The 14,529-nt window shown below is 36.3% G+C and overlaps 1 protein-coding gene across 17 annotated transcripts in view; it reads right to left on the reverse strand.

The window, feature by feature from the left end:
• Positions 1–4,727: 4,727 nt before the first annotated feature.
• Positions 4,728–14,529, reverse strand: part of INPP4A (inositol polyphosphate-4-phosphatase type I A) — a 195,295-nt gene continuing 185,493 nt past the window's right edge. For 10 of the 17 annotated variants that reach the window (XM_050931521.1, XM_050931575.1, XM_050931511.1 and 7 more), the window contains one exon: positions 11,227–13,546. In XM_050931521.1, the coding sequence (XP_050787478.1) occupies positions 13,366–13,546 (181 nt within the window). In that variant the 3' untranslated portion in view covers positions 11,227–13,365. Of the gene's footprint in view, positions 7,759–11,226; positions 13,547–14,529 lie in introns of those variants that run through there. The other 7 variants (XM_050931620.1, XM_050931612.1, XM_050931559.1 and 4 more) reach the window with 1 other exon arrangement.

Below are 14,529 nucleotides of genomic sequence, written 5' to 3' on the forward strand. Positions count from 1 at the left end.
GATGTTAATAAATAAATACAATGAAATACCAGTTATTGTGTTTTGGAAATGTCAAACTTTGCAACTGCATAAAAGGAAAACAGGGATTCTATCTACACAAATATTTAACCATACAAATGAGAGCTGTTAGCCAACACAAATTCCACATCTTGCTAATATAACTTCCAGCTAACGCAAGCTCCTAAGTACACACGGCACTTCAAAAATATAGGTGTGATGGGTTCGGTCACAGAGATCCCCTTGGGACTGTTACCTGATATGCCGAAATTACGTCTGAGCCTGTTTTCCCTAATGGCTTGGGACTCCAGAATCCTGCCTTGTTGAGCCAGACACGCTAGCCTGCTGCAGCACAGACCCAGGTCTGAACCACACCCCCAAAGCTGCAGGCTTAACTGAAACCCACTCAGCAGGTTACTTATCTCCAGCATCTAGCCATCCAGTTCCTAATGGGATCCAAACCCCAAATAAATTCATTTCATTCTGTATAAAGCTTAAATAAACAAATGAATTGTCTGCCCTCTATAACACTGATAAAGAGATATGCACAGCTGTTTGCTCCCCTAGGTATTAATCACTTACTCTAGGTTTACTAATAAACAAAAGTGATTTTGTTAAGTATAAAAATAGGATTTAAGTAGCTTCAAGTAAGAGCAGACAGAACAAAATAAGTTACCAAGCAAAATAAAACAAAACATGCAAGTCTAAGCCTAAGGCATTAAAAACCTGAATACAGGTAATTCTCACCCTCAGAGATGTTCCAATAAACTTCTTTCACAGACTAGACGCCTTCCTAGTCTAAGCTCAAACCTTTCCCCTGGTACAGTCCTTGTTAGCTCCAGTTCAGGTGGTAACTAAGGGATTCTCATGACTGGCAGCCCCCTTTGTTCTGTTCCAGACCCTTTTATAGCTTTGGCCCAAGGTGGGAATCTTTTATCTCTCTGGATCCCCACCCCTCCTTCTAAATGGAAAAGTCCCAGGTTTAACATGGATTCCAGTTCAGATGACATGATCACATGTCACTGTAAGACCTCCTTCTTCATTACCTAGTAGCTGGAAGACAGGTACACAGGAAAGCTTGTAGTTAAACAAACCCATTCACAGTTCATTGATTCTGAGCCACCCTTAATGGCTTCCACTTAACATAGAATCATAGAAGATCAGGGTTGGAAGGGACCTCAGGTGGTCATCTAGTCCAACCCCCTGCTCCAAGCAGGACCAATCCCCAACTAAATCATCCCAGCCAGGGCTTTGTCAAGCCTGACCTTAAAAACCTCTAAGGAAGGAGATTCCACCACCTCCTAGATAACCCATTCCAGTGCTTTACCACCCTATTCCAGTGCTTCACCACCACTCAGAAGCCTAACATATTTACATCAGTAATACAAGTTTATATCTCATTCTCCTAACATAGAAATAATACATGCAAACAAATAGGATGAACACACTCAGTAGATCATAAGCTTTGTAATACCACCTTACAAGAGACTTTTTGAATAAAGCATATTCCAGTTAGATTATATTCACTCATAAGCATATTTCCATAAATATATGGAACTATTCATCAAATAACAAAGTTTAATATTGGCAAAACGTATGAAAAAACAAGTAAGTAAAAGATGAAGGGCCGTCATTATACAAATAACCCCTATGTCATCAGCTACCGAGAGCCTCCACATAATAGGCCTCAGACCCACAGATAATTGTTGCACTACCAAATGGAAATTTGAGGAGCAGCGGAATAAAATCACAGGGAATGCGAGTCGTAGTGACATAGCAAGAAATGTGTCTGCACTTTAAAATAATTTGGGAGACTAAGTAAGCACAATTAAACACGTACTGAGCCTTCCCAGCCACAGTTTGAAGATTCTTCAGTTCACACAACCTCTAGGAAAATGGACGATGATGGCAATGGGGTAGCCAAACATGTTTCTCTCTTGGACACTGGAAGGATGGGAACTCACCTTTCTACACCAAGTAATCAGTGGATGAAACTCATCAATGGAGAAACAATATGGTTATTACAAAATGAATTAACAAATACAGCAAAATGAAGATATCTTCCCTAAATGGCAGAATTCCAAATACAGACAGAACATATTCAGACAGCATTCCCCACAACACCATGCACACACCTGAACACTTACGCAAGAAGTCACCCAGCAACATAAGCAAAAGTTACACACACAAATCTACACATTCTTTTGATTGGAAATCTTAAATATTTTTATTTTTGTTAAAAACAAGAGCTGTGTATTTCACATTAAACCTATTTTTTGTGGTTTCTTATCTTGCCCATTCCATATTGCATCAATTTAAAAGTTTCTTTTATCAACACTAAGACACTTTTAAAAGATATTTTGAACTGGTAAAGGGGTTTACCTGTTAAGCTATTTATGGGGCCTCCAGTAGTATATAAAACCTTTCTGAAGTGCAATACACATCCTTATAAAGAAGTCCAAATTCTCTCTTTGACCTATATGTTCACAAAAAAACAACAGTGGCCAAGAGGAGAATCAGAAGGAAGAAATGGTATCAGTTCTGGTTCCATGCCAACTTCAGCTCAGGAGTAGTTGTTCCTAAAAGAGGTTTATGTCTTGATCCAATGGTGGTTCCACAAACTTGCCACAGAATACACCTGTTCCTGGCAGGAATAACCTGCACATGGAAAAGCATACATGGGGCTGCAAAGAGGCAACATTTGGCTCTACAATTTCTTACTTTAAAAAAAAAAGTTAGTCTTTGATGAGATCAGGTTTCCCCCTCACCCCCATCCATTAAAACACCTGGGTACAAGGAATAAGTCAAAGTTTTACTGAAATGAATGAGATACTTATGTATTTGATCTTGAAGGACTGTGTATTAAATCTGAACTACTGTCTCTGGGGATTCTTTGAAAGAGCATAACTACATCAAACAGTGTTGTAGTTTCATTACACAATAAAACAACTGCACCATTAATACACTTTTGTAGCAAATTTAATGCATACTGTACAATGTTATACCTAATTTTTTCTCTGTCTGCATAATCCAGATCCATAAATATTTATGCTGTTGTTTTGATGGGACTGTGTGCTAAGAATTTGCGTTAATGTACAGAAAGATAATGTGCAATGGGTGAAATACTCTACCATTTGAGGGCTCGCATAAGGCATAAGAACCACTTAGCTCTCTCTTAAGCTGCACAGGGATGAATTACATCCAACGAGAATATGGCAGCTCTTGTGTCTTACAGGTTCTCTTATACAGTTGTACGTGGGATATATTTTTTAAAAGCAGAAAACTCAACAACAAAACTCCAGCACAAATAGTCAAGATAAAACTTCATCTCACAAAATAAAGAACTTGAGTGTTAAAGTTCCATCTTCATCTGTAACTAATCCTCTCGTGCTTAGGGACCATTTTGCAATTTATGCTGCACAATGTCTGAAGCCATCTCAGAGCCCATGTGCCTAAGCACAGCAAGATAAGAAGCTTGGGGTGGAAGTGTGAACTCTGTGGTCTTGTCTTCGCTGCAGAGTTAATTCAAGGTATCAACACTGACTCCACGCTGTGCAAAGCGATTATGTCAGCAGCTGATGAGTGGTGCTGACTCAGGCTGTAGCATGTATTCACTCTCAGGCCAGCCAACTTGAGTTAAAAGCCTCACTGCACTTGAGACCCCGCCACACACACAAACTTTAACTCAAGTTAGAGGCAACACTGGAGTTATAACTAGAGTTAACTCAGCAGTGATGTCAAGCCCAGGATATCCTTGTTTCTGTGGGTCCACATCAAATCCAAAATGGTATTTTTATACAGATTCAGAAAAGCATGTTAAAAAGGACACAGATAAATACTTTTATTGTATCTAGCTAGAAGCCTACTAATGATTTTTTTGCCTTCCGCCAATCAGGAATTTTTACACTTGGCAATTATGTTTTCTTTCCCCATTTTGGATGATGCTGAACATTGTTTGGTTGTTTTCTGTTACTGTTGTCCTTCCATTGTGTGTAGAAAAATAATCTTTCCAAAAACAAATACAATTGCATTTGCCGTTCTTCAAACACTCAGAGACAAAGCAAAAAATAATGCGGTGAACATGAAAAGCTTTTGCTTAATTCATACAGAATTTATTGCAACTGAAACCAAAATGAAGTTCACGCACTCAAAAGGGACACTGTTCCCCTCAAGATCTAATTTATTTGGATGGTGAGGAAAGGGACTTGCAAGCAGAATGTTTGTTCTATGTAAACAATGAATACCAGTCTATTCAGGGCAGGGAAGTAGCAGAGGAAACAGGGAGGGATCAAATAGGTAAAGCTGTTCCAGAGCCAAGCTGACTGCAGTGGAAGCAGGAACAATAGAAGAGATTATATAATAGAAGGGAAGCAGCAAACAGAGTGAGGATGGATTGGGAAGTTAGAGAAACTGTGGAGATGTGGTGGCATAAACCACCTCATTTAGCTTGTTGCTAAATGTCACTGTGGAGACTACCCAGAATACTGGACCGAATTTGTGTCTGGTTTAACTACACTGACAGCTATTCTTCTACGGTGTACACAATGTTTTAGCAAGATCTAAAAAATAAATAGCTCCATTTTATTCATATAAATATGTAAAACATATCCATAAAAGATCCAGTGCCTTCCCCATTAGATAAATGTTATCAGATAGGTCAAGTTTGGAGCCAAAGACCTTGACAATATTGATTTATCTTAAACTGATGCATTTAAAAACAAGTCACCATCTCAATATTCTTGTCAGTTTTTTATTTTTTCATCCTAAAGACGAGCACATATACAGCATACATGGACTGGATGAACTAGGAATATATAAAACACTAACCATATGTTTATGATATATTAATACTGCCCAAAACCAAATAAATAAAAATATTTCAGTGCACAAAGCCTGGCAAATACAACGGTGTTGGGACAAAACAGTATTGTATTATACAATAACTTTACATATATAAATGAAACAAAAGGCAACTGTGCTGTGGGTGCTTTCACAGAACATACACAGAACATACCTGGCAACATTTTTTTAACCTAAGTATGTTTTATAATTTAAAAAAGTACTTAAAAAGAACATTAGACAGAACTTCATTTTACAATAATCCTTAATGTCTTTCCTGTGCAACAGAAAAGCTTAAACTCTCATGTGAAGGTTCCTATACGTTTAAAGTTTCACAGTTTTTCTTTTTAGATGAACTGCTCAAAATCTTACTGTTCAATATGCCCTCTAAGTAAGCCTATTTATGTGCATGTAATAGCAATGTTGTATATATAAAATATTAGCCGAACAATGATGCTTTACATGAAGTATATTGAAATTGGAATATTCTCCACAAAATAATGCAATACTTAAGTTTGGTGTTCCACTGCTTTAAAAAGGTGAGCAAAAAGCATGCACATAAAGAGTTTAGGAATCATTTAGATTAAGTGTGTATACAAAATAAATAAAGGCCACTATAATTTAGAGTGAATTTAATTATTAAGGAGTCCATAATACTAGTGAACAGCTCTAGTAATTGTAATAACTCTCTTGCATTATCCCCCCTCCAAAATTAAACACAGCATTCCTGTGTAACAATGTAAGAATTTATATATATGCTTAACTACATGATTGAAAAATATATGAAATAAACTGATCAACTAAATGTCACCAGTGAGAAACTGTTGAGTTCTACAGAGTACAGATTACACAAAAAGAAATGTGGCATTTATTAACGGAATAGGGATTGCAGGTTTAACAGAATGAATGGAATAAAATAAATCCAAAGAATCCTTACTGAAAAAAAAATTTTTTTACATGTATTTGTTTTATACATTGTCAAAAAACAAACACAAGTTGTTTCATTTGGGGTGAACAGAGCAAGTGGAGTTCCCAAGCATTGTTTATGCTATAGCCATAAATTAATTATTCAAAACAGGGGCAGGATAATTAATACTTTTTACAGACTTCTAGACCTATGCATATGTTACACAATATTCGTCATTTTGTTATCTTAGTAAGGTTGAAATAATAATAAAAAGCTAGTTCAGCAAAACAGTCTAACTGGCATGTGTGACACATTATTAAATGTTGAACAGCAAAAAGCAAAACGTGAAAACTACGGTACTTAAACCCCCAGAATGTATATGGGAGCAGAATGAACATGATCGACAGAGCAGCGAGAACACACACAAACACCAGGAAGACAGAGAAAGAAATAAGGAACTTCCACATACCTGGCTGTTGCTATTCTGTTCTGAATAAACTGACTGTATTTCCCATTCTAAAGCCTACTTCCTTAGAATCCAAAGTGGAGGGAGGACTTGACTATTGTATATTGGGCTAAATGTGGCTAGGGAAGATTAATCCTTATAAAATCTGGAAATTAATGTTTACATTCATTTTTTAGAATGTATACCCTTTACAGAGACTATTTTCAAGGAAATCTGTTGAACATTTCTTATTGGATGCTTATCTGGTCATTTTAGTCATGAGATGGAATAAGTATGAGATTTTAACACATTAACAGTTACTTTGTATCAAAATAGGACATTGCTAGATTCACCAGAAATATATGTTATGATAATCATAATCCTTGCACATTATTCTGACAGAGCTCAGCTGGGCAAAATGCAATGCTAAACAGAAACACATTTTTGTTATAGAATGATTGGGCAGTGGTGGGCATTTACAGAGCACTGTTGGGTTAGCAGGTATGGAAAATATCATCAAAAAAATTTCAGATACTAACATGATTGACCTGAAGTGATATAAAAAGCCATGGAAAAATGTGTTACTTAATACACAATACTATGAAATTTACTGACTTGCCTGTTATACTATAAATTACTATAAGTAATGGGGAGATAAAACTGTATTTGAATTTTGTTTGTTTGCATTTGATTAGCAGTGAGCGCCACCACATAAATGTTCAAAAAATTTTAAAAGTTTCTGAAATCAAATAAGGTGATTATGGGTCCAATCCTGCTCCCACTAAAGTCAATGGGAGCTTTGGATTGAGTTGGAGCAGGGTAAGACTTCATGTCAGTATCTGGCTTTGTACATTACTAACTCTATATATGAAAGACAGCATTATATATACACAGTAAAACATTTTAAGCTCCTGACTTTTATTGTGCTGACATTCTTTTTTAAAAATTAAACCGTTGTTGCCCGATTGTAACAATTCATTCTACACTCATCAGACTGCCCAGGGTCCAATTAATTTACTATTTACAACACTGAGGTTTTATTCTCAGTTTTAAAAAGTATTATGAAAAGCTTAATCTCAAGTTAACTCAGTATAAAAAGATGTTATGTGAAACACCTGCTTAAGCGCCATTCATAAAGTCCTTGACCATTCTGGAGGTACCAAGCTATTTCCATTTAGGTAATTATTCAGTGCTACAGTATTTGTGCATTTTACATACACTAAAGGCTATTTAAACGGGCAGAGAGTCATCAAGCTAACCTCAAACTAAAGTGTCAGAATAATCTTCATAAATTCCAATTCAATAAAGTAACATGCTCAATATAACCTAGTGAAATGCACAAAAATTGGTTATCTTATCTTGATGACAGATTCATATATTAAACTAGAGTGTATCCCCCTGTTTTAATGGAACAGCCAATTACAGGACACAGTATGCTTATGTTTCAACTTTTCCATAAGTTCCTTCTGGAGGCCTGTAATGCTTTGGGAAAGCCTTCAGTTGCAGGGAATTAAATGCATACTTGCGACATCCAACATTCTTCATTGTATTTTCTCTTCGACAACCCTCACTGGGGAAAAAAACAAGCACAAAAAATGACAGCAGTAAAAAGGAAAATAAACAAATAAAAGACTTAAACTAAGATGAAATGAACTGGTTATTTCATAGCATTAAAAAAAGTTGATTAGTTTCAATGGATGTTTGGATCATTTGCTATTGCAAATATTAAAAATGGTGGATCATTAAACAATGCTATTAAGAAGCACATAGAATGGACACATGCTATGTTTAATTGCTAGTTTTGCATTTCTAAAAAGGAGCAGTGTATCTAATGGAACAAACCTTTTATATTTGAGATGGTTTCATGTATTTCAGGGTACTTTTACTGAGAAGTTTAAATGCCATTTCATTGCACGTGGAATCCAAATAACTGCTGAAATACAGTTCTGCTAATCTGTTAGTAAATTAAATTGAAAAAGAAAAACTGCTGATCTCTGAACAGAATTTTTAAAATAATTTTATTGTCCCCTGTATGCCAGTATTATCAAAGCTTACTTAAAGAGTGAATACAAAAATAATGACTTTTCAGATAACTTTGCATGCACAAATTAATTTGAGAAGTAACAAACTGTACTAGCAGAATCTAAATCCTGAAACAGCAGCTTTGTATGGGTACAAAAAAGACTGGCTCCATATACTGTCATCCCACAAAACTGCTCAGAGTTTAGATTGCAAACCTTAAATGTTGCTATGCAGTTGCTCCATACCATGAGTAGGCTCTGTGCTATAATGAAAGCTACCCCAGCTATATGGCTTCTATATAATGGTTCTGAAATCTACTGCAAAGTCCCTTTGATTATATGCAAAATCCTTGTTTTCCAAAAACAGACTTACAAAGAGGAAGCACTTTTTAAAAAATGTAGGTTACAAATTAGATTCTCATGAGAATGTTTTCTTCTCTCTCTACCGCAGAAGGTAAAAATGGATAATGATAATGATTTAATGCTCTAGCTTGATGGCAAAATGTACATACCACCATCTTATGGCTGAAAGGCTACATTATTCCTGTTTTAAAGACAGATGAAAAGCAGCATGTAACATACCCCAGATAAACCATAGTGACTTAACTTAAAAGGTTGCTTTGAGTTTTGTTTACTTTTAAAAATCTTCTTCCAACATTGGCTTATGCTCATTGCTGGACTTATTTGATTTTGATTAATTAAACTGGCTGTAATTTTATTATTTGTTGCCTGTTTTAAATGCATTTAGCATTCTTAAGTTTGTCTCCTAAAGCCATCCTATTTAAAGTTTGAGGATTGCCTACTACAAATGTGAAGTAACTATTTTTTATAGTATGGATCTCAATATGTACATTACACCATTATTTTGTGTTTTTACACAAAATACCGCAAAAGTTGTTACAGCCAATTAAGTAAGTGAGATATATTGTGAAAATTTCTTGAATATATTTTCATGTCATGGACTTGAATTGCTTCAAAGGAGCTATTAAAATACATTTCCATAAATGATTTGCTTTCATTTTCGCTCCTTTTCTTGGACAAATTGTTTTTTTTTAATTGTAATTAAAACATTAAGTTTAATTGTGCAATGGTCTATATTATTATGTTCACCACATTTACAAGGCTAGGATAAATTTTGTACAAAGTATGCCTTGTGAAATCAGTTGAAAACTCAATCTGCTGAACATTATTGTTTGCTGATCATTATTGTCCTGGTAAAATATGTGCATCAACATTGTATGTGAAATTATAAGATTTGGCTGTATAGCATTGTTATACATGTTCCAAGGTTAAGAAAAGCAGGCCCAAAAAAGTTTTTCAGAGACAAAGACACACTGACACTCCAGCCAGGTGTTAAAGAGCTATCACCTGCTTAAGCAGCCAGTCTCAGGCAATGGGAAGGTGTGAATAAGATAGACTACTTGTTGCCTACACTCCAGCTGGGGGCAATCCTCAAAGAGGGGAGGGTGGTATAAGAATGAGAGACTGTGGCCTCCCATTTACCTCGTTCCTCCTTTATCTCTGCTCATAATATCAACCACTGTCAAAGAACTGAACTAAGGGGGCAGCATTTCAGGCTGAAGGAGACCCAGCCTGTGAAATTTACTGCAGCGTATGGTGAGACAAAACCTTTTGCTTTTAAGTTCACTTAGCTTGTTAAGTTAGGTATTAGCTTGCATTTTACTCTTATATTTTCTTCTGTAACCCACCCTGACTTTTACGCATCATCACTTGTAATCACTGAAAATCTATCTTTCTGTAGTTAATAAACTTATCTTATTGTTTTATCTTAACCAGTGTGTTTGGATTACAGTGTATGCGAAGCTCCATTTGGGATGACAAGGCTGGTACATTATCATTTTCCTTTGATGAAATGAGAGACTTCCTATGAGCTTGTACAGAAGGGTACTGAGCAGTACAAGATGCAGATTTCTGGAGGAACAAGGCTGGGACTAAGAATTTGTCGGTGTCGCCCTATATGTAATTCATGAATGACTGGTCAGAGCGCTCATGTAATTTATCTGGAAGTGATTTTGAATACTTAAGGCTGTGTGAACAGACCAGGAATGGATGTTCTGACAGCAAAGAAGGGTAAAAGACACCCCAGGCAAGAAAATTAAGCTGTTCAGCAGTCCATATTGTACCCTGGGTAATGTCACAAAGAGACAGTAGCATGGGACACAAACCAGAAAGTTAGGGTATTCAATGGTAAATTTAGCACTGTTCAGAATTCATCCCACCATGACCAGTTATTGCACACGTCTGAAGTGAGTCACAGTGATGGTGCTGCAAGGGCTTTTTCCCCCTCCTGTGAAGAATGTGAAGACAAGATATAATGTGCTATCACGTATCATTTTCTGTGCCAGATTTTCAGCTGCTATATATCATCAGCTTCAATGGAACTATGACAGTTTATACCAGCTGAGGACGTGGCTGTTTGACTGGAAACAATGGAGACCAGAAATATTAATTCATGACTTATTTTTCCTTAGGTGACCTAAGAGTGAACATAAATCCCTATTTCACCATCGAGATTCCTAGACACAACTGAATGAGTTGGTAACAGAATACTACACCAACTGGTATCGAGCTTCCTTAATTTTATTAGCTTTAGTCCTACCTTTAGTATAATCTTAAATATGATCTAAAATATATTTTGATATGTGACCACAAAGGCATAACAATAATTGTTATTTTTACCTTAAATGTAGGGGTTATCTTTGCCTTAAACTAATTAAAATATATCACACCTTAACCCTAGTACCTGTCAACATTTAATTACACGAATGAGAAACCTCCTGCCCAAAGGTAACCAGCTGAATTGTAAAGGTACAGTATTGCTCCTTCATGCCACCACCCAAAGTTACTAAAAGGTGTTCTAAAATGCAAAGAATGGAGACCTTGTGCTGCTTAATACATCTCAACTAATGGCACTTATGTTTATTACACTGTCATTGATATGACATAAGTCATCTCCTCATTAGAGATACTATGCACAGGTTCAGATTGAGCCTTCCTCAACTGAGCATCCGCTGAGTATATTGGGAGTTGAGGCACTGTGCAAGATTGAGACCATAGTGAAGAACCAGAATCTTAATTATGTGATAGTTTTTGTGAAGAATTAATTTCTTCTGGTCGAGGTATGTTGGCAGAATGCACTAAGCTTTTCAGCTTTGGAGACCTGAGTTTAAATATAGCCTAGGTCACAAAGGATGAAATCTAGGCCCAAAGAAATGAAATTGAATTAAGTATGCCTAGGGTTTAACCCAAAGTGAGACTAATCAGCTTCTTAAATTAGAGTTTGATCTTGTAAGATGATGAGCACGTTGGTCCCAGTCCAGCAAAGCATTTAAACATGCTTAATTTTAAGCACATGAATATTCACGGACTTCTATGGGACTAGTCATGTTCAAAGTTAAGCACATACTTCCCAGATTGGGCTAGCGTGCTTAGCATTTTGCTGGATCAAGGCCTTTGTCTGTACTGGATGCTTATTCACATAATAAAAACACAGAATTTGGCACAAAAGGCAGGCTGTTCAGGGGACAAATAAGGCTAGAATTAGAAGTGTGTGAAGATCAGGACTGAGATGTAGTGGCAGATGCAGAGTAATATATACCTGCCACCAATCCGCTTTGTATTTTCCATTGCTGGAATGCCATGGTTTCAATTTCATCAGCAATAAGCTTTCCCAAATTCATTCCAGGTTTTTTTTTTAAAATGAAATATAAATTTAAATAGAGTCGCCTTTTTAAGAAAACATAAAAGAGGGTATCTGGGGTATGGAAATCGGGAGACATTGTACTGTACAATCTGATTTGGTGAAGACATAAAAGAAAATATAGCCATGTACTTTCTGATTTAGTTATAACAGGAAATTAAACATTTCCTGAATTTAAGAGTCTATTCTAACCTCAAAATTACATAGCTGCTTTTTCATCTTGCGTTATTACTGGTCAGAAATGCTTCTAAAAACATCAAAATGAATATAACAGTTACAGTTATCTAGGCTTTCTGAATGCTGCTATGTGCCTATTTGAGCTAATTATAATGATGATAGAAATTACATATTAACTCACTGTCATCTATTTACCCAGGTACTTATGTGGCTCCCATAACCATAATATCTGTGCACATATAGCAAATATTTAAGAATAGAAACAACAGTAATATTTTGTCTATTGTCACTGCACAAAACCCAAATGCTTTGCCTTTGTAGTTCAGTGTAACCACACTAAGGGAGCTAACTAATATACCTCTTTTCTTGCCTGGTATATTATATGTCAACATAATTAATTTATAAGTTATTATCCTGATTGAGAATTCTCTTTTTTATAATTTAAAAACGGAGCCTCTTTCCCCAAGGAGGAATAAAAGAACAACGGATCACTATTAGTCTATTTTTACTACATACTCTCCTTTTCTGAGAGTCAGTCACTTAAATAGGCTACAGAAATGTATACCAGTAAACATAATGGAATAATGTTGCATGCAGTACACTGCAATTCAAGGTTTTTTTTGAGCGGGTACAGTATATGCTATTGAAATAGATTTAAACATGAGAAAGGAACAAGACTATGGGTTCTGCAAACTGTTTACTACTGTAATTTAGCGATTATGCTTTGAAATGGAAGTAGAAAGTGTCAGATTTATTTAGTTACATTTGTTATAAACCCCACCTATTTATTTTAAATGTTTCTCTTCCTACCTCATAAAAATGAAAGGCAAGGTTAGCATACACTTAAAGATTATACAAAAAGTTATAAATTCTTTTCAGACAGAGTTCCTTTCTCTGGAATACATGAAACAAGTAACACAACTGTATATATGAGAGAGACTCTTAGATCTGAATGTAAGAGAAATATTTGGTAAGAGAAACTGATCTTCAGGCCAGCTAAAGTAACGAGGTAACAGCCAACTTCAGACTATGTTACAAGCACTGAAAGCATAACAGTGGTTTAAACTTTCAATACAATTCCTCTTGATAAAATAATTTGATGTATATTTACAGTTTAGTACAATATAAACGTAAAATTGTAAGGCATAATAATAATTCTTGGCAGAGATTGCTATGACACATTCCTTTGTCCAGCAGGTATCAGGTGGCAATACATATTTAAGCACTTTATCTATTTTTGTTTTATTTAAGCTTGTCTTCATTTGCAACGTAATCGGGCCACCAGGTATGCTACGCTCAGAAACAGCCACACAATCAGTAAATTGGGGCTCAGAGCTAGTAAAGGAAAAGAGTAGAGGAGGCTGGGGTCTAGCCCGAAATCTCGGATGGGCACCAAGCCACTCAAGTTCTTCTGGGTGACTACCTCCCGTGTTCCAATGCTGTGAAAAGGAAGAAGTTTGGGAGAAGGGAAAATAAAACAGAAAGGAAGGCAGACATGCAACACATGTATCAAAAGAGATGGGAAAACAAGGTGACCAAGAAGTGAAATGAAAAACATGGAAGAAGCCACAACAAAATCAAAACATGGAGTAAAGGAAGAGTGGAGTAATGCCAAAAAAATCACCACAATTACAGATAAAAGGAGAGAGAAAGAGAATAAAAAGAGAAAAATAAGAAAAAATACTGTAGTCTACTGAAAAGAAATACATGTAGGTTGAACAAGAATGGTTTTCCATGTTCATTCTCTCAATTGGCCAAGCAATATTCCATGCTGCCCTACCATGCTTCCACATGCTGCAAAGAAATGAAGCTTTGAAAAGCAACCTGAACATGAATAACCATTGTAGTATTTGACCCTTTCAAACATGCTTCAATGCGAGTTGCAGTGAATTAAACAGCCTCTGATCTGTCTATTACAATGCAACAGATCAGATATTGTGCTTCAAACTGAATTATACTTATTCTCAAAATGCTTTTCAAACATACATTTGAGCAGTGTTTGATTTATGCAACTGCGGACAATGGGCAGTGGGGGAATTCCCAGGTCTCAGAATAATGGTCTCAAAATGGACCCTCACAGCCCAGACTGTTTTTGAGCAAAGAGGGCCAACAGCAGAGAACACCTGTCCAGGTTAGCTGAGGTTTCTCAGCCCAGCTCTTCATTTTGGATCACTATTCTGTTCTTACTACTGTCCTTCTCAATGCGAAAGCCACAAACACCTGCAATTTTGGGGCCTAATCTTGTGAGTAACAAGTGCCTCTGTGCAAGGTGCTGAGCAACCTCAATTCTCTTTGGCAGACAGGAACTTCCTGGAGGTCCCACAGGGAAGCAGGAATGAGGTGGACAGATGAAATTCTCTGTCTCCCTGCAACCCTTGGAAAGAGAGCAGGCATAGAAAAATGCTCAAAGCAACTTCCTCTG

The sequence above is a fragment of the Gopherus flavomarginatus genome, chromosome 1 (genome assembly GCF_025201925.1).
Source record: "Gopherus flavomarginatus isolate rGopFla2 chromosome 1, rGopFla2.mat.asm, whole genome shotgun sequence".
Taxonomy (NCBI): Eukaryota; Metazoa; Chordata; order Testudines; family Testudinidae; genus Gopherus; species Gopherus flavomarginatus.